Below are 20775 nucleotides of genomic sequence, written 5' to 3'. Positions count from 1 at the left end.
CTGTCATTCTCCATCAATATATCCTCCTGACATCAGAAGACCTATAGGTGCTGCTCCATCACAGCTGCGGCGCCCAGAGCTCATTCAAACTGTGCCGAGAGTTCAAGAGGGAAACTCTGCAGAGAGGCTGAGTCTCTGAGCTTTGTGTGGATCAAAGAGGCAGGGACATTAATTGTTCTACTTGTTGCTGTCTGTGTTTGAGTACGTGTTGCTCCTGTTGCAGGACATCAGTGCCGAACTTTCACCTAAAACCACTAAATGATAAAGGCCTCTACACACCGGGGGATATCTCCGGAGATACGTCCGTCTGGCTGACCTCTGAGGAGAAGTGAGGGTCACTCAAGAGGCCACACCCTTAATATTCATAAACTTTAACCTCCAATAAAATAAAAACTAGCCCCTCCCCCTCAGTGTTGTCATGGAGATATGAGCTAAACATACAGACTATAATGTTTTTTGTTCCAGGCCTTAAACAGGTTTAATGATGCTGTGAAAACGGCCTGTTTAACATGGGGGTCAATGAGAAACTGCTCCTTACTGCAGCTTTTGGGACTTCCGTATTGGATCAACCAGGAAATCGCTGTGGTGGGGGCTTGGCGCATCCCCACACACACACACACACGCACTGTGTAAAGGCCTTCAGTCTGCTGGTGTGGAAAAACTTTAATCAAGCAATTTACCTCCTGTGCGTGTGTGAAAGATTGCATCGCTGTGTGATGTTGCCCCCATGCCCGAGTACATATTTGCGTCTTCATACGTGTGTGTTCATGCCTCTTGCAGAACCATCGCAGTGTTGTTTCAGTCACGCTGGCTCGTCCTCACTGACAATTACAGATTCCTGTGCCAGCTCCCCATCACTCAGCCTCAGCTGCAGCTCTGCCGCCTCACAAACTCTCAGTCAGTGAGAGAATAGCTGGTTTCACAAGCCAAAAACCCTGTGCGCCGTGCGATGATGAATCCAAACTATGTGATATCGGCCCATCTGTCCACAGCCAGCCCGGCCTGATTGCACAAGCTGGAAGTAGTTGTCATATTTTTCAGACAGGTCAGGTGTTGCAGGTCAGCTGCAGCGGAGATGTTCCCTCTACGATTCGTCACCATTGGACACACTTTTTGACGGCGGGCGCATTTGTTGTAGCAATTTTTGTATTTCACCTAAAGCAGCAGATGGACGGGTAATTCAGTAGAACGTCCTCAAAGGGGATGTAGGAGTGGGACAACGCAGTGGAAAATCACACTGAATTTGTGTCGACGTACCGCTCGTTCCTGGAAATGCTGACTTTGCTCCGTCGTGCTCATCACTGACACGCGAGTAATCCACGTGAATGTGCCTCACTCCCGCCTTTAACAGGATTTAACTTGGCTGAGGTGATCGGTTCGGCTCCACGCTGCATCTGCCACACGTTTCTGTTGAGGAAGGTGATTTAGAAAGTAAAGTGTTTAGAAAACTTTTTTAGAAGTCTGTGACATTTAACCTTTTGTTTTCACGGTACTTTTTCTAACGTATTTCAACATTTTAACTCTCTACACTCAAACAGTGAGTATAAGGAAGACATCTCAGTCTAGTTTTGTATTCACCACGGATGTCCATCATTGGTCTGTGCTGTTTTTACTTCAGTGTTTTCTAAAGGTCTAGTTCAGGGGTGTCAAACTCAGGCCCGTGGGCCAAATCTGACCCGCTGTGTAATCATATTTGGCCCGCAAGATCATATCCAGGTTCTATGAGAGCTGGTCTGTGAGTATAAAACACATACACGTCTACTTTTCTGTTAACAATCATGAGCATCCACGCTACCAGTCTCTGCAGACAAACTTAATCCACCCCGCCCCCCAATTTTTTTTTTTTTTTTGTGGATATTGAGTTTGGCCCTGCAGCTTTGTCCCGGTTTTAAATTTTGGCACACTGTGAATTTGAGCTTGACACCGCTGGTCTAGTTGTTAATTGTTGGGGTGTGTTGCCTTGCTTAACTTACTGCAACAGCGCCTGTGTTACAATGATTTTGGGCTTGTGTGTTGTAGTGTTTTTACTTTGCGCCAGTTAATTCAGTATCAGTTCACGCTCATTTATAACGGGTACGAATAAGCTCAGTGAGACCTCATCACGCTGCACCCTGAAGTCCTCCTTCTGTTTCCTCCCTCCTGACCTTGAGAGGCATAACTGGATATCTGTTTGTTCATAGGTGGAGAAATCACACGGTCAGTGCGTGAAGAGGAAGTTATTCAGTGTTGAGCACTGACTCTCGCGCTCAGGATTCCTAGAGCCGTAGCTACATTTCTAACTTTATTGGACATTTATCCTCCCCATGTGGTGCGTCCACAGTGCAGTTTCCCTGCTGGTGCTCATAATTACCCCCTGTTGCACCAACTGAATCAGTGCCGACGGTCTGGACATAAAGCATAACAGCTGCAAAAGACCAGTTCAGTCCCTACTGGGAACTCTGGTATCGTGGTGATGCTGCAGTGAAGGGAAGAGAAGCTGATGATCTGTTTCCTCATGGAAAACCTGTGCAGGGAAGGCGGATCCACCACTGACCTTCGCTGGGAATCAAACTATTACACACTTCCTGTCTTCCTCGCACTCCGATGAGGCCGTTCTTTGTGTTTGGTGATGCGAGCTCTAAATTAAATTTGAAAGACCACAGCGGAGTTGCATGTTTTAGCTCATTAACTTCAAATTGCTGCCCTTCTCCCAAAGCATGCTGTAAGTTTTTAGATTGCACCTTTGTGCTATTAATGTCAGCAGACTATGGAAATCAGCCCCTTTTAAGACGCCTTTGGATGGGTAATCTATCATGGTGAAGTATTTGAGGACTTTATTAGTTTTTTTTTAGCCAAAGTTACTAAAAGTTACCTTCCCTGGGTACTAAAGTAGCAGCAGGAACTATTTCCGAAGCCTTTCTTGGCGGTACTGTACTTGCTGTAAAGTATTAATGAGCTATGTTAAACCACGAAGGTTAATGAATCTGGATGCTGCAGCAGACGACTCTTAACTCTCTAGCGTCCTTGAATGCACCCAAAGTGAGGACTTTGAAAAAAACTGCTGATAAAACTGATATAAAGAAGCCAAAAAAACAATTAAGGCAACAACATGTGATGATAGCAAATGGCTCAGACTTAATATTCAGTGTATCTCTGTATTTACTGCTGTAAAAATAAACACCAGCACAACCTACAGGCTCTTAAACGTCCGTACATTTACATCACGACCTTCATAAAACAGTTTAAACTGAACTGCGGTCCACTCTGTTGCAGAGCCGCTGCTTTAAACTGGGAATTAAAACAGTAAAATAACAGAACTAATTCCCCCTGTCTCCTGCAGGAGGGCGAGTCAGCGGGCAGCAGCATCCTCCAGCTCGTGGTGACGGACAAAGACACGCCCAGGAACGGCCCGCCCTTCTCCATCCACATCATCAGCGGCAACGAGGACCGCCGTTTCCACGTCGACCAGGGTGGCCTGCTGTCGCTCTCTGCTCCGCTCAGGAAGAAGGTCAGACCCCATCACCAGCTCAAGATCCAGGTAAGAGTGCTGTGAAAACCACTGTAATTACAGGGTGGTTCACTTTGATTTATATTCAGGTTTACCTCCCTTTCTGTCTTCACCTGTTCCACTTTTACTTGTCTTTTTCTCCTCTGTGCGGTTTTCACTCAGTGGGAAACCTCACATTTCATCCCTGAGATTCACTTCTTCCTCTTTTTTGCTGGAATCTCACAACCAAAGAAATGAAAATCTCACATCATCGTCCCACTGTGACAGAAAACTACAGAGTGCTCATTGTAACCGTGGTTCAGTGATAAAACGCTGATGCACCGCAGAGTCCCTCGTGGCCTCGGTCGCTGACAGCGCCGTCAGGGGAGGTGGCAGCCGCACCGATGAATACAAGAGGGGCGACTGTGGCTCAGTGGTAGAGTGGGTCGTCCTCCATTCGAGAGATCGGCCGTTCGATCTCCGCCTCCCCCGGTCCACATGTCGAAATATCCTTGGGCAAGACACTGGTCCCTGAATTGCTCCCTGTGCTGCACATGGGTGTGTAAATGTGGTGTGAATGGTTAGATTAGATGGTCTGTAGATGTCCACCGCCATCAGTGTGAATGTCTGTGTGAACGGGTGAATGTGACACACACTGTGAAAGCGCCTTGAGTAGTCAGAAGACTAGAAAGGCGCTATATAAGTCCGTTTACCATTCAACAAGAGGAAGCACTAACGCTAATGTTCGTGTTCTGCTGCGGGTCAGGAGGGACACAAATGACTTCATGAGCTGAGAGTCCTGAGCTGCTTTGGGTTCACAGATGAGATTAAAAACTTCGACTTTGGCTTCAGGGTGCAGATGATTATCTTCTCTTTAGCTTTGGATGTGGAGCTCACACCTGTGTTCCCAACATACTTATAGGGTTATTCAATCAAGTCGGGACAGTGTTAAGTTTTATCGTGGATTGTGATCAAAACTTTTAACAATAAATGAATGGTGGTGAATTCCCATTATCAGGATAATCGTGGATATTGTGATCATCCTGACGAGTGACTCGACTGCAGTTTGTAAAAAGTTGATTCTTAATTAATCCCCGGAGGAAAACTCAGGGGTCGAAGCAGCAAGGGAAGAAACCCAGGGCAGGTACATCACTTTAGATTGTGTGACATGAGTCTAATCTGCTGTTCATGTACCCATCAGGTGACGGACAGCGGCCACCCTCCCCTCTCCTCCATCTGTGTGGTCAACATCAATGTCACCGAGCAGAGCAAGTATCCTCCCTCTGTCGTGCCTCTGGAGGTCTTCATCACCACCTCCGGCGAGCTGTTTGCCAACCGGGTCATCGGCCGGCTCCATGCCTCAGACCAGGACCTGCAGGACGTCTTGACCTACAACCTGGTGTCAGAATCTCCGGACGGGGGGAAGTTTTCTGTCGACTTCGCTGATGGCAAAATCTGGGCGGATGAAAACCTGAAGGAGGGCTCCTACTCCCTCAACGTCAGCGTGACTGACGGGAAGTTCAGTGTCTGGGCCGGGGTCAGAGTTCACGTGTGGGCGGCTGACCAGAGGGCGCTGGACACTGGCCTGACACTGCAGCTGGTCGGGTTGTCACCGGAAGAGTTTCTGGGCGACCACTGGAGAGGCCTGCAGCGCAGCCTCGGACAAGCTCTGGGTTTACCCAGACAGGAGCTGCACCTGGCCAGCCTGCAGCAGCTACCTGACGCCCAGGTCCTGGAGGCCCTGCTCATCTGGAGGACTCAGAGCGGACTCGTCCAGGCTCTGCCAACCAACAGGCTCGCAGGTGATCAATTAGCTTAGGATAAATATTGAGACATTTTAACTGTCTCAAAAATGTCTTTTCTCTGCTTTAGATCATATTAACATGGAGATATTTGGGTTTGAGACAAAACACCACATTTATTAACATCACCTAGACTTTGAGAAACATTGGTGGACATTCACTATTTTACTACTATTTGACATTTAAAGTGAAATTCCGGCGTAAAATCATCCCATGGTCTTTTTCGGCAAAAAACTATTAAAGGAGAAATCCTGGAGAGTTGCTAACAGCCGAATGCGGCTCACAACAGGCAGCACGGTGAATGCATTGAAACGTCTTTTTTAACCACTAATCCTGCTCAAAATAACACCGAACCTCTGCAGCAGCATGAGAAGAGTCCCTACACACAAAACAAAGCACCAACAGCGTAGTTAGTGAACCCAGAGTTTATTAAAAGAGAGTTTAAAGACTTACCTACTGGCCCCTGTACCAGCTCCTCTCATAGTAAAGTCCATTACAGTGGATTACCAAAGTCAATCCCAAAGGAAGGAGCCCATTGATGCTTTGTTTTCTGTGTAGGGAAGTTCCTGTCTGTTATAGGGAAGGTTTTCGTCTCCACCGTACTCTACGGGGGAATTGTTGGGTCTATGTAAATCATAAATAAGTCATAGAGTGTGGTCTTTACCTACTCTGTAAAGTGTCCTGAGATCACTTTTGTTATGATTTGGCACTATAAATAAAATTGAATTGAATTCATCATGCTGCTGCAGAGGTTTGCTGTTATTAAAAAAGTCGTTTTAATGCCTTCAGCGTAGTGTCCCGAGCTAATCACTGTTAGCCAGATGCGGCTGTAAGCGACTCTCGGGATTTCTCCGTTAATAGTTGTTACACGAAAATAATTGTGTGGATGGCTTATTTGTGTGTCTTTGCCAAAAAAGACCCTGATTTTACACCGGAATTTCACTTTAATAGACCAAAGGATCTATCAATATGTTGGTTGCAGTTAGATTTCAAAAAAGTTTTGATAGAAAGTTGACTGGTTTCAAAGCTGAGGGTGGAGCGGGTCTGCGGAGATTTGGGAATTACTTCACATCAAGTTCAAACTGTGACATTGCAGTTCGATATCTCTCTAAACTGAGCCCCCGAACACATCAGTAATGAGCTTTAAATGAAAAAAAGAACTGCTACTAGGCTGAAATACAGAGCAAAGAGATATCAGGTACATTTCTTCAAAAGAGTGAGACTTTTGAGGATGGTCGTTAATTAGGGCACAACGTGAGTCAGGTAATCCCTGCGAGATGAAGAGTCCCTTTGAACGTCGAGTCTGAAAAACCTGAACTCTTTCATGTAGGTATTATATCGGACATCGAGGACTCTCTGGGCCTCAGCATCCTAAGGGTGAGTCACAACGGGTGTCTGGGTACCGGCTGTCCTCCGCGAGGCTGCAGGAACGCCGTCCGATTGACAGCAGAGAGGCTGAGCCATTTCACCACCGCCAGAGCCGCTTACATCACCCCACAGCACACATGGGAGAGCGTCTGCCCCTGTAACGGTACGTGTGTGTGTGTGTGTGCGAGCGTGCATGTGTGCCTTGGGTTGGCATTAATGAGGGAGTGTGTATGGATATTTATGTCAGCTTGTGAACCAGAGAGGAACCAAGGGGCCACGCACTAACACACAGCTCATCAGCCTGCTCTCTGCTAAAGAGCCGGACGAGTGTGCGTCAGGGGAAAGCGGGCCATACCTGAGCTCCAGCTTAATCCTTTCAGCCAACTCTCTCTACGCTTTTTACATCCACACAGCAGAGAGAGAGGGCACACTGTCCGCCCTGAGGAGGCAGAAGACGATGCACAGAAGTGGCCTATTATAGTGTCTCAAGATCGTAGTCGCAACAACAAAAAATAATTCCAGCAGTCGGGTTGTTTGAGCCTGTTTGAAACCATTCCCCCGGCAAATCAAACCATAAAAACAAGGATTAGAGGAGTTTGACTGACAGTTAGCGTTAGCCGTTCCAGCTAAGTAAAGATGAAAGTTAGCTTACCGATCAGGGAGAAACATAGCCATTTGTGGTGCGTTTGAATGCCGTTTATCTCCTTTCTCTCAGTCCATGGAGTGAATGCTCGGCCTATAGTGACTCTGGTTGCAGCCCGTCTCCGCTCACTCAGCTGCAGGATTGGCAAACTCCATTTCACCCAGTGCCAGCCTACAGTAGCTGCACCCAACAACAGACAACCCTGGCAACCAGCAACGGCCAACGCTATTGGCTGCTGCCATGGAAACAGAACAGAATTAATTCGGACTAAATATATTTTTTCATGGAAAAGCAATACTTTCATTCTGTACTCCTCAAAACGCCCCGTGGGTGTATTATTATTTTTATAATATAGCTTTTAATGCAGATTCTACATATTCAACCTTTAATTCTGCTGGACTCTTCAGCTAGCATAAAGAACATCTTGTATTTTCAGTCAACTCGATAAAGATAGATGTTACTGCCAGAGATCAAAGAGTCTTCTTCTTCTTCTTCCTCTTACCTGTTCAAACACTGAGGGAGTAAATCTGTCCTATAAATCACTCCAGACATGTCGAGTGTGAGACGTGGTCGTCTCAGCTTCTATCAGAGCCAACAGAACATCTCAACCACTGAGCAGCAGCGGCGCCGCCTCGTCGGATCGTCCGCGGTGATTTCTGCTGACATTCCTGTGAGGATTAGTGGTGTGCGGAGGGAATGAGAGTCACCTAGGGGCTCTCCGGGATGTACACTCATTATCAGCGTGTTTAGAGTCTTCTCCCCTCTCCAACGTCCTCTGAATGTGTTATCGCTGCCATATTTTGACTGGATCGGGTACCTCTTTGGTCTTAAGAGACTCTGGGGTTCGGCGATAAGGAGATGTCGTGTGAGGACGTGGAAAAACACGAGGAGTCGTAGCGACCGTGTTGCAGTTTGTTCCCATGTTGAACGTTTTTATTTACTGCAAATAACCAAAATCACACAACAACTTCATGCAACAGAAGCTCAAATATCGCATTTTAAATTTAGCGATAATGTTTTTTCACATGTTGTAAATTCAATCAATTTTGACTATTATTAGAGTTACTGCTACGCTTTGGTTGCTTGCATCTCTGGAGGTGTGTCTGTCCGTCTCTCTCTGTCCATCTGTCCGTCTTTTCTCTCTCTCTCTCTCCTTCTCTTCCTCTCTCCGGTGCAGACAGATGTGCGTCCTCCACAGAGCTGGGTCTGTCTGACGTTCCTGTCTGTTAAAGTGAAGGTTTTCATCTCCACCGTACTCTACGGGGGAATTGTTGGGTCTATGTAAATCATAAATAAGTCATAGAGTGTGGTCTTTACCTACTCTGTAAAGTGTCCTGAGATAACTTTTGTTGTGATTTGACACTATAAATAAAATCTAATTGAATTGATTCATGAGGTCAAAACCGTTTCAGTGTTGAAACGATTGATTGGCGTTGGCGTCCATCACTTTCCAATGGATCCGGTGCAAATATGCCAAAGATTTTCTCCTCAATTATGAGGATTTTCAGCCTTTCTCTGTTTTATTTCCTTGTAATTTGAATATTGTTGTTGAACCGATCAGACAGAACACGATATGTGAAATTTGAAATTACTGGAAAAACTGCATTTTCCGTCACTTTATATAAACTAAACTTTCATTCACGTAATTAAACATAAACAGACTCAAAGATTAAAACCGCGATCAGGAAATGGTTTAAACATAAACATAAAGTTATAAAGTTCGTCCAATTTGACGCCGTAAATGAAGAAACTGTCAAAAATAATAACACAAACAAGCTCTGACCTTTTTAAACACGCAGAGTCTGATTATAAAGTTGTACTTTCTGTATTTATCGTTATATTTTAAGCCCATGTTTATTAGTTATTTCTTATATTTGTTGTGTTTTTTGTTGAAAGTTGATTGTGTTTAGAGAGCAACACTGTGTTTTGTGTGTCTCTTTTAAAACAGTCGACCTTTTCAAACACAAATGTGATTAATTACAATTCCTCGTGCGGAACAGAAGGTAACTTTAAAGAAAAGTTACCGGATTCAAATCCCACTTCAGGAGAAAGTTGTTTGTCACCCAGAAAAGTGCCGAGCTGTTTGTTTTTTTTACCATCAGACTTGAACGTGTTGTTTCTTCTGAAGCGCCTCACAGGCATCATTAAAGTTTCATTTTAGAAACACGCGAGCAGAAGAAGGTTTGTCCGTATACTAATGCGCTCCCCGTTCATCATTGATCCGCACATTCATGAATTCAGGATTTTTGTTTTGTTTCTTTTTCGCTTTTGGGCATTTTGTATTTTCAGCATTTGGGGATTTTCCAGTTAAAAACATCAATGTTCATCGATCCTGTTTTCTTCTTCGCTGTCTTCTCTGTCAGATCTGATATCAGACCTTACCTTTAGTTCGCGTCATGTTTCATGAGTCTTCCCAGTCGAGAGTTAAACAGAAGAGTTGATTCACAGAGACACAAGGACTGAATCTCCTCCTCTCTGTTTCCTTTTTTTAAAAACACACTAAAGTTTTCAGAGAAGGTAAAAACAAAATGAAACATCTGCAGTTTTGTTTAGACAAATCTTTTCATCTCATCTTCAGCCTCTTATCCGGGGTCGGGTCGGGGGGGCAGCAGCTTTAGCAGGGGACCCCAAACTTCCCTTTCCCGGGCCACATTAACCAGCTCTAACTGGGGGATCCTGATGCGTTCCCAGGCCAGTGTGGAGATCTAATCTCTCCACCTGGTCCTGGGTCTTCCCCGAGGCCTCCTCCCAGCTGGACGTGCCTGGAACACCTCCCTAGGGAGGCGCCCAGGGTTCATCCTTACCAGATGATCCTGAACCACCTCAACTGGCTCCTTTCAACACAAAGGAGCAGCGGCTCTACTCCGAGTTCCTCACGGATGCTGAACTTCTCCCCCTCTCTCTAAGGGAGACTCCAGCCCCCCTCCATAGAAATCTTCTCATCTACTTAAATATAAACAGACACTATCAACTACAAATCACATCCAATAGAGAGCTCTATAGACCTTACTGCTTGTTGACCACTGTCCTAAAGTCTGGAGCGTGGTTTCACACCCTGCGCTCAGTCATTGTGTATACTCTGTTTATTTATTTATCTGTAAACTGATTGGTTTCGGGTTGTTCTCCTGCGTTCTGTCTTTGATTGTGAAGAACTTTCTAACAGCTGTTTTAAAAGGTGCTGTGTAAATAAAGTTGTTATTCGTCCCCATCATCAGGCTGCTGTTTTTGCTCACTGTCGTTTCTGTATGTTTTAGAGTCTGCAGTGAGGTTTGATGGCAAATCCTACCTGAAGTACCTTCACAGGATGGATGAAGAAAACCAGGACTTCAAACTGTCGCTGAGGTTCAAGACTTTCCAGGAGCGAGGCGTCATCGTGTCCTCCAACAGCACCAGTGACTGGGGAGCTTTACAGGTATTTACCTCCCTGAGGAAACAGGGAGATTTGTGGCAGATGTACTTGAGGTACTTCTACTTTATGACTCTTTCCTTTTTTTATTTGCACTGGAGGATAAAAAGGTTTGCATCATAGAATCAGATGGAATTTTAATCATTTTAGCTCAGTTTCAACTCATCGAGATGTTTCCGGCGGTTTATATCCAACAGTAGGTTTCGGCTCGCAGCCACAAAGGCATCGCAGCATATGGTTTGACACACTCAACAACAACAAACCTCTCAGCCCGACTGCTGGATCTATTTTTTGTTGTTGCGACTACGATCTTGAGTCACTAGATGGCGGTGTTCTGCTCATTCTCCAAATTCAACCTTTAACTTTGTTTGAGATCTCTGTTCATCAAATCATCAAAGTCTCACGAGATCTGCTAACACGGCTAAGCTAACGTTAGTGAATACGTCGGATAAATCCATTTAGTAAAGCTTTATAAGGCTGTTTGCTGCGTAAATCACTTTTGTTAGCAAAAGAAAATATAAATAAATTACGCACATATAACTTTTCATCCATCCACAAGACGTTTACGACACTTTAAACGAGGCCACGCCCCCTTAGGAGACAGGAAGTGTATACTATTTCATTCCACTGGCGCTTCCTGAAGTGGGGGATCTTTTGATGCTGCTGCTGTGACCTTTTGAAGGACTTATTTTACTTGTTTGCTGATTTTCAGTGTGTATGCGCCTTCTAGTTCCTTATATGGCTTCTAGTTTTTATTGTGTGTCTTTTTAAACGTTTAAGTTATCCAACTGAGGGTGCACTCACACTGTCCTTCCGCACCGGGCCCGTGCGCACGTGTATGAGCACGAGCACAAGGCCTACAGCAGTTCTGACGTCCGTTATGTGCGCCTGTTCGGACATAGAAAATAGAAGACCATGCGCCGAAATTTAACAACAACAACAATGGCGGCGAAAGGTTCACGTTGGTGTGATGCAGAGGTGGAGTGTTTACTGCAGATTTGGTCGATGAAAAGATTCAAAAACAGTCGACAAGACGCACAAAAACTCTGAGGTGACGTCAATCAATGCGTGTGACGTGTTACGGCGTGATGACGTATAGACAGCAAGAAGCATACGCTGAGGCCCAGGTAGTGTGAGTGCAAACGGGGCTGGGGTGCGGAGGGAGAGGGAGGGGGGACAAGTACCCTAAAGCCCGGGGCGCGGTGCGGAAGGACAGTGTGAGTGCGCCCTGAGAGTCAATCGAAATCTCATCATGCACTGGTGTGATGACAACAAAGATATGAATGTTTGATAAAGCTTCTCAGTGTCTGTTAGTTAGACATGCCACAACAGCTCAGGTCCATTAGGGTAATGCAGCATTTAAATTACAATTAAAAGAACAAGAAAAAGATTATTTTCATTCATTTGAAGGATGTGGAAATGTTTGTTTTATTCTCCCCGCGGAGCTGGGAGTTAATTTATTTTACCGCTGCGGAGAGATCAAATCTTTTCTTAATTTTCAGATACTGTTGTTATTTGAAACTAATTTACCGTGAGAATGATCGAATCTAAGAGCTGCTGATTTAATCTGCCGGCGTTCTCACCGGGGGACGCCACCGCCGAGTGCAGCTTTAAAATCCACAGTCACAAACACTACCTGATGTTCTGCTTCACCGCGCAGACCGATATCATCTTAAATGTCAATATTAGATCTGCTACTTTGTCCCGGCAGTCGTGTTATCAGCACAGATGTCACTTTATTTATTTTTTATATATTTGATCTGTCGTCTAATATTTCCCTCTCATCTCAGTTTGTCCTTTCGTGTGTTTACCGCAAACACGAATCCCAGAATAGCAGGACACTCCGCTGCGTATCTGGGTCGACACTGTCAACATCACACGGCACCTGTTGACACCCTGAAACTTGGCGAATAAGATCAACTTTTAAACTTGTTGTATCGTGGCAACACTGACACTTTACACCACATGTTCCTTCTTCTCCCTCTCACTGACTGTGCCCTGGACCTTTTCATGTCTTCTGTGCTGTCGTGAAAAGCCACAGTGAGAGAGTTTGAGAGTTTGTTGTCGAGTTCTTGTTTTAGAGAAACCGTCCAAACCCTGCTGGTTCTCTTGTGCCAAATCCTGCAGATGCACGAATGCCCATCCTTTATCTCTGCATGGCAGATTGTTTCATGTTTGTCTGCTAAATGCCTGATTGAATATCAGGGGCGGCGGTAAACTTCCACATATTTAAAGTTCCATGTCGGATTATGGAGCGCGTCTGGTTTATCGCTCCTTGGTAATCAGATCGGCGATGACCTTTTTAACTCGAGTTGTGACGACTGCCGGCTCTGAACGCAGCACGGGAGCCACATGTTCCAATGCACGCAGAGCGAACCAGCGAGACCTCTGCAGGAGTCCTACAGTAAAATCTCCAAGATTTATCGATGTGCTTTTTCTTTTAATTGTCGAAGGAAAAGCAAGATCCCTCTCGGCGCTTCACTACAGGGTCTACTGTTCTACATTAAAACAGGCGAGGTTGAAAGAGAATGATGAATTGTTGTATTATTTGAGAGACATGAATAATTCTCTAAACAGATTAAAAAAAGAACCAAAGAACCAATAAAAGAGGCTCGATAAGAAACTTGAAATGCGGCAGGATGCTTCCCCTTGTGGGCTCTGCTCATTTGTGTGACATCCGCGTGCACTCGGGCAGAATATTCAATCAGTTTGATTCTCGGATCACTTCAAAAGCAGCATTCAGTCTTTCCCGAGGTTTTTTTTACCTCCTGGGTTTTGGTTTCTCGGATCGCACATGCAAGAATGGGTCCCCGCCCGATTCATCGTGAGCAGAAACGGCTTCAAAGGGAATTTCTTAACATGGTCATCTGATAAGTCCCGCGCTTGCTATTTTGTTATGACTTCAGAGAAACTTCCTGGAGACACAAGACGCTTTTTTCCCGCACTTCCCCCCCGGGACGTGAGCTGCCGTGAATCTCAGTGGCTTCTTGTGAACCAAGCAAATCTCATCAGCATGCACCATCAAGAGCCCCGTCTTTTGAAAGAGAAGCGTACACATTAAAAGTTCAGACCTATTTACCGCTGCTAATTCTCTTTTATGTCTGCACACATCTCGCTCCGACTCTTTGAAATGGAAATTGTAGCCGTTTGAATGAAGAGCCGATGAGGCGAACCAAGTGGAAGAAGTAAAGGTGACTTGTCAGTGGAAGGAAAACACCTCCCTGATGGCGAATGACAGCTCAGAGCTGACAGCAGAACATCCTGAAGACAAAGAGTCGGTGGACCGACACTCATCCAGCCGCAGTAACATGAACTGATTGACTTTCATCTCAATTCAGGCTTTTATCTTACCAGGAGGAGGAAGGAGCTCAGTGTCTTGCTCAGGGATACGTAGGAGTTGAGCGTAAAACCTGCTTAGCATCAACACCGCTGCCTGTTTTTTATACATTTTATTGATGGGACGGCTCCTTTTAAATTCCTGTTTCCATGCTCCGGAGTCCCCTTTACGGCTGGGTGCTGATGATTTCGTAATGATGCATGCCGTGAGAGGATAGAGATTTTTCATCAGTAGACATGGTGCGTTTTACACTGCTTCACAATTTATGATATTAGATGATGCACATGAATGATCGGGGCGGCTTCATGGCAATATTGGATTAACAGGATTTCTTGCATCGACGTGATGAAGTAGCTTGATGTGTGAAGTATTCAGCTCACTGGTTAGCAGTAACGGAAAAGTGTCACACTGTGATCATTGATTTATGTCATTCAGAGGATTGCAGAGCTCACTCTGAACAATATATATAATGATAATAATAATAATAAAATATGAACAAATGCTCTTTCCGTATAAATAAAGAAAACAATCTTTGGTTTAAAAGGCATTATTTTCCTGGCTGCCGGAGGCTCAGTGGTTAGAGCCCCATGTAAAAAGGCTGGAGGTCCTTGAGGCAGCAGCCGCAGGTTCGACTCTGACCCCGACCCTTTGTTACATGTCTCCCTCTCTCTCTCACCCCATTTCCTGTCTGTCCTATATGATAAAAGGCTTGAAAAACTGCCAAAAAATAATCTTTAAAAAAAAGAAAGTCGTCATTTTCCTTCCCACTACCAGTCGATCTAAAGTCAGACGATGTCAGGAGAATCAGGTCAGTGTCTCTTTCACACATGCAGCTCACAACCACAGAATCTCTGTGTCAGATGCTTTGTCACTTACGGAAAATAGGGTGCAGGAGGACGGACATTACGCGGATTACACCGCACTAACAGAGGCCAGTTCTTAATTCGCACAGTCTAATGATTTCGGTCGAACCGACAGAAGTTCCTGAATCTTGTCGTCTCTAAATTTTGACATTTTCATCGCTGTTTTTGTGTAAATCACCCGTGTTCTTCGCCCTCGGAGGTTTGTTATACCGTGCCGTTGGTCACGGCATTATAGAAACGTCATCAACGCGCCGATCGCTCTGATGAATGTAGAATAAGCAGAGCTCCATTCACACATAAGCTGTCTCTGAGATTACCCGCGCTTTGGGAGCTGGCGGGGTAAACACTGTCTGATACAGCCCTGCCAGCTAATGCACAGATAATTTCAGGTTTGTAGTGCATGACTGAAAGGGGCTTTATGGTCCATCACTCACCCTCCCCTGGAGTTAATGATGCTCTATTTAAATCCAACAGTGCATACGAATATGAGGCTAAACTCTAAATATTAGATTATGAATTTGCATGAAAAAGCAACCGCAGAAGCTGCATCTCCGTGTTTCCAAATTGTTTTAATAAGCACACTCAGTGAGGCTTTCATCACTGCAGAGGTGCAGCTCTGCCTTCTGCACGCTACGGATGTGAGACCTGACTGTGCACATACATTCACATGCAAGCAGAACACACGGGGTTGTTCCGTATTGAACTTTTGCCCAGCAGGAAGCTCGCAGCATTTGCGCTCAGGGGTTGGTGATTTATGGAGCCATAAAGCACTGACGCCGTAGACGAGCTTCCGTCTCTGCAGAGTTTGATTTGACACCGTGCCTACGCTACATCAGCTCTACTGAGTCTGTATCTCTCTTCAAATATCCGCCATGAATCAGGCAAGAAGCCACAGCGAGTCATGTAAAATAGATTAAAAGACAAGCGACAGGCGCCTCGGATATCTCAAGCTTTCCACTTGTTCCTCTGCCAGCATCTCTTCAGCATCTTCCCTTGATAAGCCCGAGCCACCCTCATGTCCCTCCCCTTCTTTTTCTGGGTGTTGTCATCGGAGTCAGAGTGCTGAGCGACCAGTCCATGCTTTTACTTCAGAACTTTATCGAAAGCAGGAAAATAAAAACTCCAAGAAATGAAATACATCTGCAAAACAAAGAGAGAAAAAAAGCCTAATCATCTTGCATCAATTAAAGAAGCAGGAGCCCGGCTGATCAATAATAAATAGATCGTGGCCTTAAGTGTCCGATGCTTAGCGATTTGCAAAATACACACTCCGTCGGTGTATTTGATAGGATAAGATACGAGGAGCCTTCCGTTACATAAAGAAAACATGAAAAGATGAAAAGGCTGCTGGCTTGTTAGTCTGCAGGAACGCTGAGAGTGCAGAAACATTAAGAGGCTCCCGCTGATGTTGATGGAATAATGAGTGTGTGTGTGTGTGTGTGTGCATGGCGTGGTACAGTTCAGCGGGAACGTCAGCAACATGGGGAGCTGACAGCAAAAGCAGATTTATCTTTGGAAAAAACAAAAGACACGTCAACAAAAACACAAATGTGTTCATGTTCTTAATGCAGGAAGTCTCCAGTTACCACAGCTGCTGGTTTGGCGTGTATTTGGTGTCTGCGGTTGTACTGTTTTGAGATTGAATCTACTTTTTTACATCCACCTACGCTCGTTTATGACTTTAGTACATGGGTGTCAAAGTCAAGGCCCGCGGGCCGGATCTGGCGGGATTGAACTAACTTGGCCCCCGGGATGATATCTGATGAGTATTAGAACCGGCCCGCACGCCACAGCCGGTGTTTTTCACGCACCAAAACATTACTACATTACCCACAATGTAACGGTAGCCCGCAAACTCACTGCAGCGCCACAAGTGGGCCCCCACTGCGTCATAATTCATCAGCATTCAGGGTAGATGTCAACGTTCAGCACCCCCCCTCCCCAATAACGGCTAAACGTCAGGTGGAGGATGAGCACAGGGTGTTTGAAGCTCGGTGGGAGGCCGAGCACATGTTCACACAGCTGTGTGTCTTTATCTTGATATTAAGGAACATGTTTTATTTTTGAAGGACATTTTTTTGTTGTTTGCCTGTTGAAAACGTTTTTCTTAAAATAACTAAAGTCATAAAAAAATCTTGCTTTATTCATTTAATGTACAGGACAAGTTTGTTTTTGTCTGTTGAAAAACGTTTTCACTTGAAATCACTGACAGAGCCGTACAAAAATATTGGATTATTCATTTAATTATTAAATAAAATACGGTACACTGTGTTAGGTCTTGGTTCAATAGGTTATATGCATCATTTTAATATGTTTTAATAAACATTGAACCAGTCCGGCCCTCAGCTTGTAGCAAATTTTTGTTTTTTTGACCCTCTGATGTATTTGACTTTGACATCCCTGCTCTACATCATAAAAACTGACTCTATAACACAGATCAGGCCACAGTTTGTAGCAGGTTAAAACATTGTTACCTAATTTAAACGACTATATTTCAACAGACTATGTGAAATACGGGGATATATAAGCTGGTCAAACGATAATTATCAACCTTTCACATGCCAACCAGTCCACTTTTAACCGAGACGTGTAGACCTGTTCTGACCTGACACCAAGAAAATCAATGCTTCCGGGGGAATAATTACAGCAGCAAATAACTGCTGTAACTGAACAAAGAGATCAATATAACAAGCACCACGACACGGAGCATTATCATTGAATGACAAAGGCAAATGCCAAGCGAACGCAAAGCGATGACGTCTACAGTGTGTTTAACAAACACAGATTTAAACTTTGAGTCATTTATAAAACAAAAGGTGTCAGCTCAGTTTAACTTAACTGCATTAGAGCTTAGAACTGGTGGATTTACCAGTCCATCTATGTTCGGACCCTCACCTGTGGTCATGAACTCTGGGTAGAGACCGAAAGGACGAGATACGTTGAGGAAACAACAGGTGACGGGTCTAGGCACCAAAATGAACATAACATGATCAGTTAGGTTCAGGCAACAAAGCAACTTGGTTCGGATCAGAACAACTGTTGTGGTTTGACTTAGTACGTCCGGGATACGAACACCAGACCCATCCAACACCCAGACCCTCCTCCCCATGTGGAGTTTAGCCCCAGATGTCATTTCTACAGTAATGAATGTGTGTATAACATATGAATTACAGTGCATTACTTTTTATAGTATGAACAGGGATGGATGAGGACAGCCTGAAATAAACATAAGTGGTTAGATTTTCTTTTTTTTACGATTTAGAAAGACTAACATTTAGGTTTTTTTAATAAGCAAGATAAGATAAGAACTATTCCTTGTCCTTCACCTTAACTTCCCATTATCTATAAGCACTTTAAGCCGATGAGAGTTCAGTCGATCTTCTTTAACTTGACCCTCCTCAAAGCAATTTCAGTCAAAAGCAACTGGACTTGGTTATTTGTCTAGGAAGACGTTTCACCTCTCATCCAAGAGGCTTCATCAGTTCATGTACACATCTGACCAGGACCAGGACCAGGCTGGGACTGGACCAGGACCAGGACCAGGCTGGGACTGAACCAGAGCCAGGACCTCCACATAGGGAGGAGGGTCTGGGTGGTGGATGGGTCCGGTTTTCGTATCGAGGAAGTACCAAGTCAAGCCACAACAACGTTTCTGATCCGAACCAAAACTAACTGATCATGTAACGGTCATTTTGGTGCCTAGACCTGTCACCTGTTGTTTCCTCAACGTATCTCGTTCTTTCGGTGGTGTCGGGTTCCAGGTATTTAATTGTTGATTCAACAATTAAACCTCAAAGAACAACTGTTCACAAAAGGCCCAATTGAGCACTAACGAAGTCCAAACCTACTTCCACCAACAACTGTCACTCCAACGACGGTCGTTGATATTTGGAGCACAAAGGGTTCCAGTGACATCATCGGCCTTGTGAGAGGTTAAATACCTGGATCTCCACACCAGTTAGTCGGTACAGTCCCAGCCTGGTCCTGGTCCGGGTACAGTACAAGCCTGGTCGTGGTCCTGGTCCAGTCCCAGCCTGGTCATGGTCCTGGTCCTGGTCCTGGTCCTGGTCCAGTCCCAGCCTGGTCATGGTCCTGGTCCTGGTCCTGGTCCTGGTCCAGTCCCAGCCTGGTCAGATGCGTACATGAACTGATGAAGCCTCTTGGATGAGAGGTGAAACGTCTTCCTAGACAAACAACCAAGTCCAGTTGCTTTTGACTGAAATTGCTTTGAGGATAACGACGACCTGGACACATGAGAACATTCACGAACCTTTACCTTGACATTTAACCATAACTTTAATGGGGATTTCTTGTTTCTTCTAGTATTTTTTTTGGTTTTTGTTCTTATCTTTTCGCTCTAAAAAAATTAACTGACCCTCATTTTCCTTCCTCAGCTGACTGACGGAGAGCTGCAGTTCAGGTACAGCTGTGGAAAGGCCGTCCCTGGTTCTTTACCGATCCGATCTGATCCAGTGTCAGACGGCAGGTGGCACAGCGTCCAGCTGGAGGTCAACCCCAGCACTGTGAAACTGACCCTGGACCAGCAGCGTCCAGCCATTTTCACCCTGTCCGAGCCGTGCCGGATGATGCGCTCCCATGGCGCTTTACTCTTCGCTTCTTCCACCCAGGACTCTGCTCAAGGGGTCCACCAGCATCCACGTAATTTCATTGGCTGCCTCGAGGGCCTGGAGCTCAATGGGGAGCCGATCAGAGCTGGTGACGCAGCGGAGTGGACCGATCCGGGGGGCAGGAGGGTGTTTGGGGTGTACCAGTGCTGCAGCAGGGCAGGAGCCTGCGATCACAACCCCTGTCAGAACGAAGGGGTCTGCGAGGAGGACGCCAGCGGAGGTCAGTGCACTTTAGACGTCATTTGATTTATTTGTAACATTAAATTTGACCAAATAAGTGAAAGTGGAAGTTGAAGGATAAATAAACACCTTATATTATTTATGAAAAGTTTATCTCAAACACTGCTTCATCAGGACTGTGTGGGTCTGGTGTAATGAGTTTGGATTGACCCTAAAGCCCTGCTGGCTGACCAAAAGCATAAGAAGAAGCTTTTACCAGAAGAATTTGTAATGCATTTGTAATGTAGTAGCACTAAATTCACGTGTTAACATGTAAAAAGTCCTGTAAGTGGTTATAACCAGCAACAATAAGGCTACGCCCACCATTGAATGAAGTGTCTCCAAATTTGTGACGCTAAATTTTTAACCCAAAAAGTCAGTTTCTAGTTTGTGTAGACGAAAGGCAAAAACATCTGTAAACCTACCTGCAGAAACTCAATTACAGAAGATGACAATGTAATGATGTAATGATAACGCAGCGTTAGAAACCTCAATGAGAAGACAGACTTAAAATAGATCAATTTGAATCCTTGCGGGGCCGAACCGCTGTTGTGCAAAAATAGCCGTAATAATCTTTCGTCCCATTATAACTCAAGTGTTCTGAGAGTAAACCAGACTTCTGCGTCTTCTCTTGACTTTGTTTCAGGCTTTAAATACTTTAAATTCTACCGTTTGTTTTGGGTTTTCTTTGCTTTTTACACTGCATCTTTAAGAGATACTGAGATATCTGAGAACACCAGATGCTGACACTGAAAACCTCATCCAAAAACACACAATTTCCTCCTGTTTCACTAACTTTGCATTAAAATGACAATGTTTTGGGCCTTTTCGTGGGATTGCTTGACTATAAGATGTAGAATAACACCAGCCTGATCTTTAACAAAGCCCCAAAGATCTCACCCTCATTCTTAGGGGTTGATCTTATTAATCGAGGAGGGGAGAAAGGAGAGCTTCAGTGTCCGAGCATCAAATATTCTCAAAAGTTCATCAAGCTGCAGTTTGCCCTCTCAGTCAGGGCCAAACCATGAAAACCTCACCACACT

The 20775-nt window shown here is 44.9% G+C and overlaps 1 protein-coding gene across 2 annotated transcripts in view; it reads left to right on the top strand.

Annotated features, from left to right (window-relative positions):
* fat2 (FAT atypical cadherin 2) overlaps positions 1 to 20775 on the top strand; it is a 136355-nt gene that overhangs the window by 95686 nt on the left and 19894 nt on the right. For both annotated transcript variants that reach the window (XM_083914897.1, XM_083914898.1), the window contains exons 20-24: positions 3320 to 3517; positions 4668 to 5268; positions 6599 to 6799; positions 10534 to 10691; positions 19280 to 19733. In XM_083914897.1, the coding sequence (XP_083771023.1) occupies positions 3320 to 3517; positions 4668 to 5268; positions 6599 to 6799; positions 10534 to 10691; positions 19280 to 19733 (1612 nt within the window). The remainder of the gene's footprint in view (positions 1 to 3319; positions 3518 to 4667; positions 5269 to 6598; positions 6800 to 10533; positions 10692 to 19279; positions 19734 to 20775) is intronic.

This window comes from Echiichthys vipera, assembly GCF_963691815.1.
Source record: "Echiichthys vipera genome assembly, chromosome: 6".
NCBI classification, from domain to species: Eukaryota; Metazoa; Chordata; class Actinopteri; order Perciformes; family Trachinidae; genus Echiichthys; species Echiichthys vipera.
This window is presented reverse-complemented; position numbering and strand designations above follow the sequence as displayed.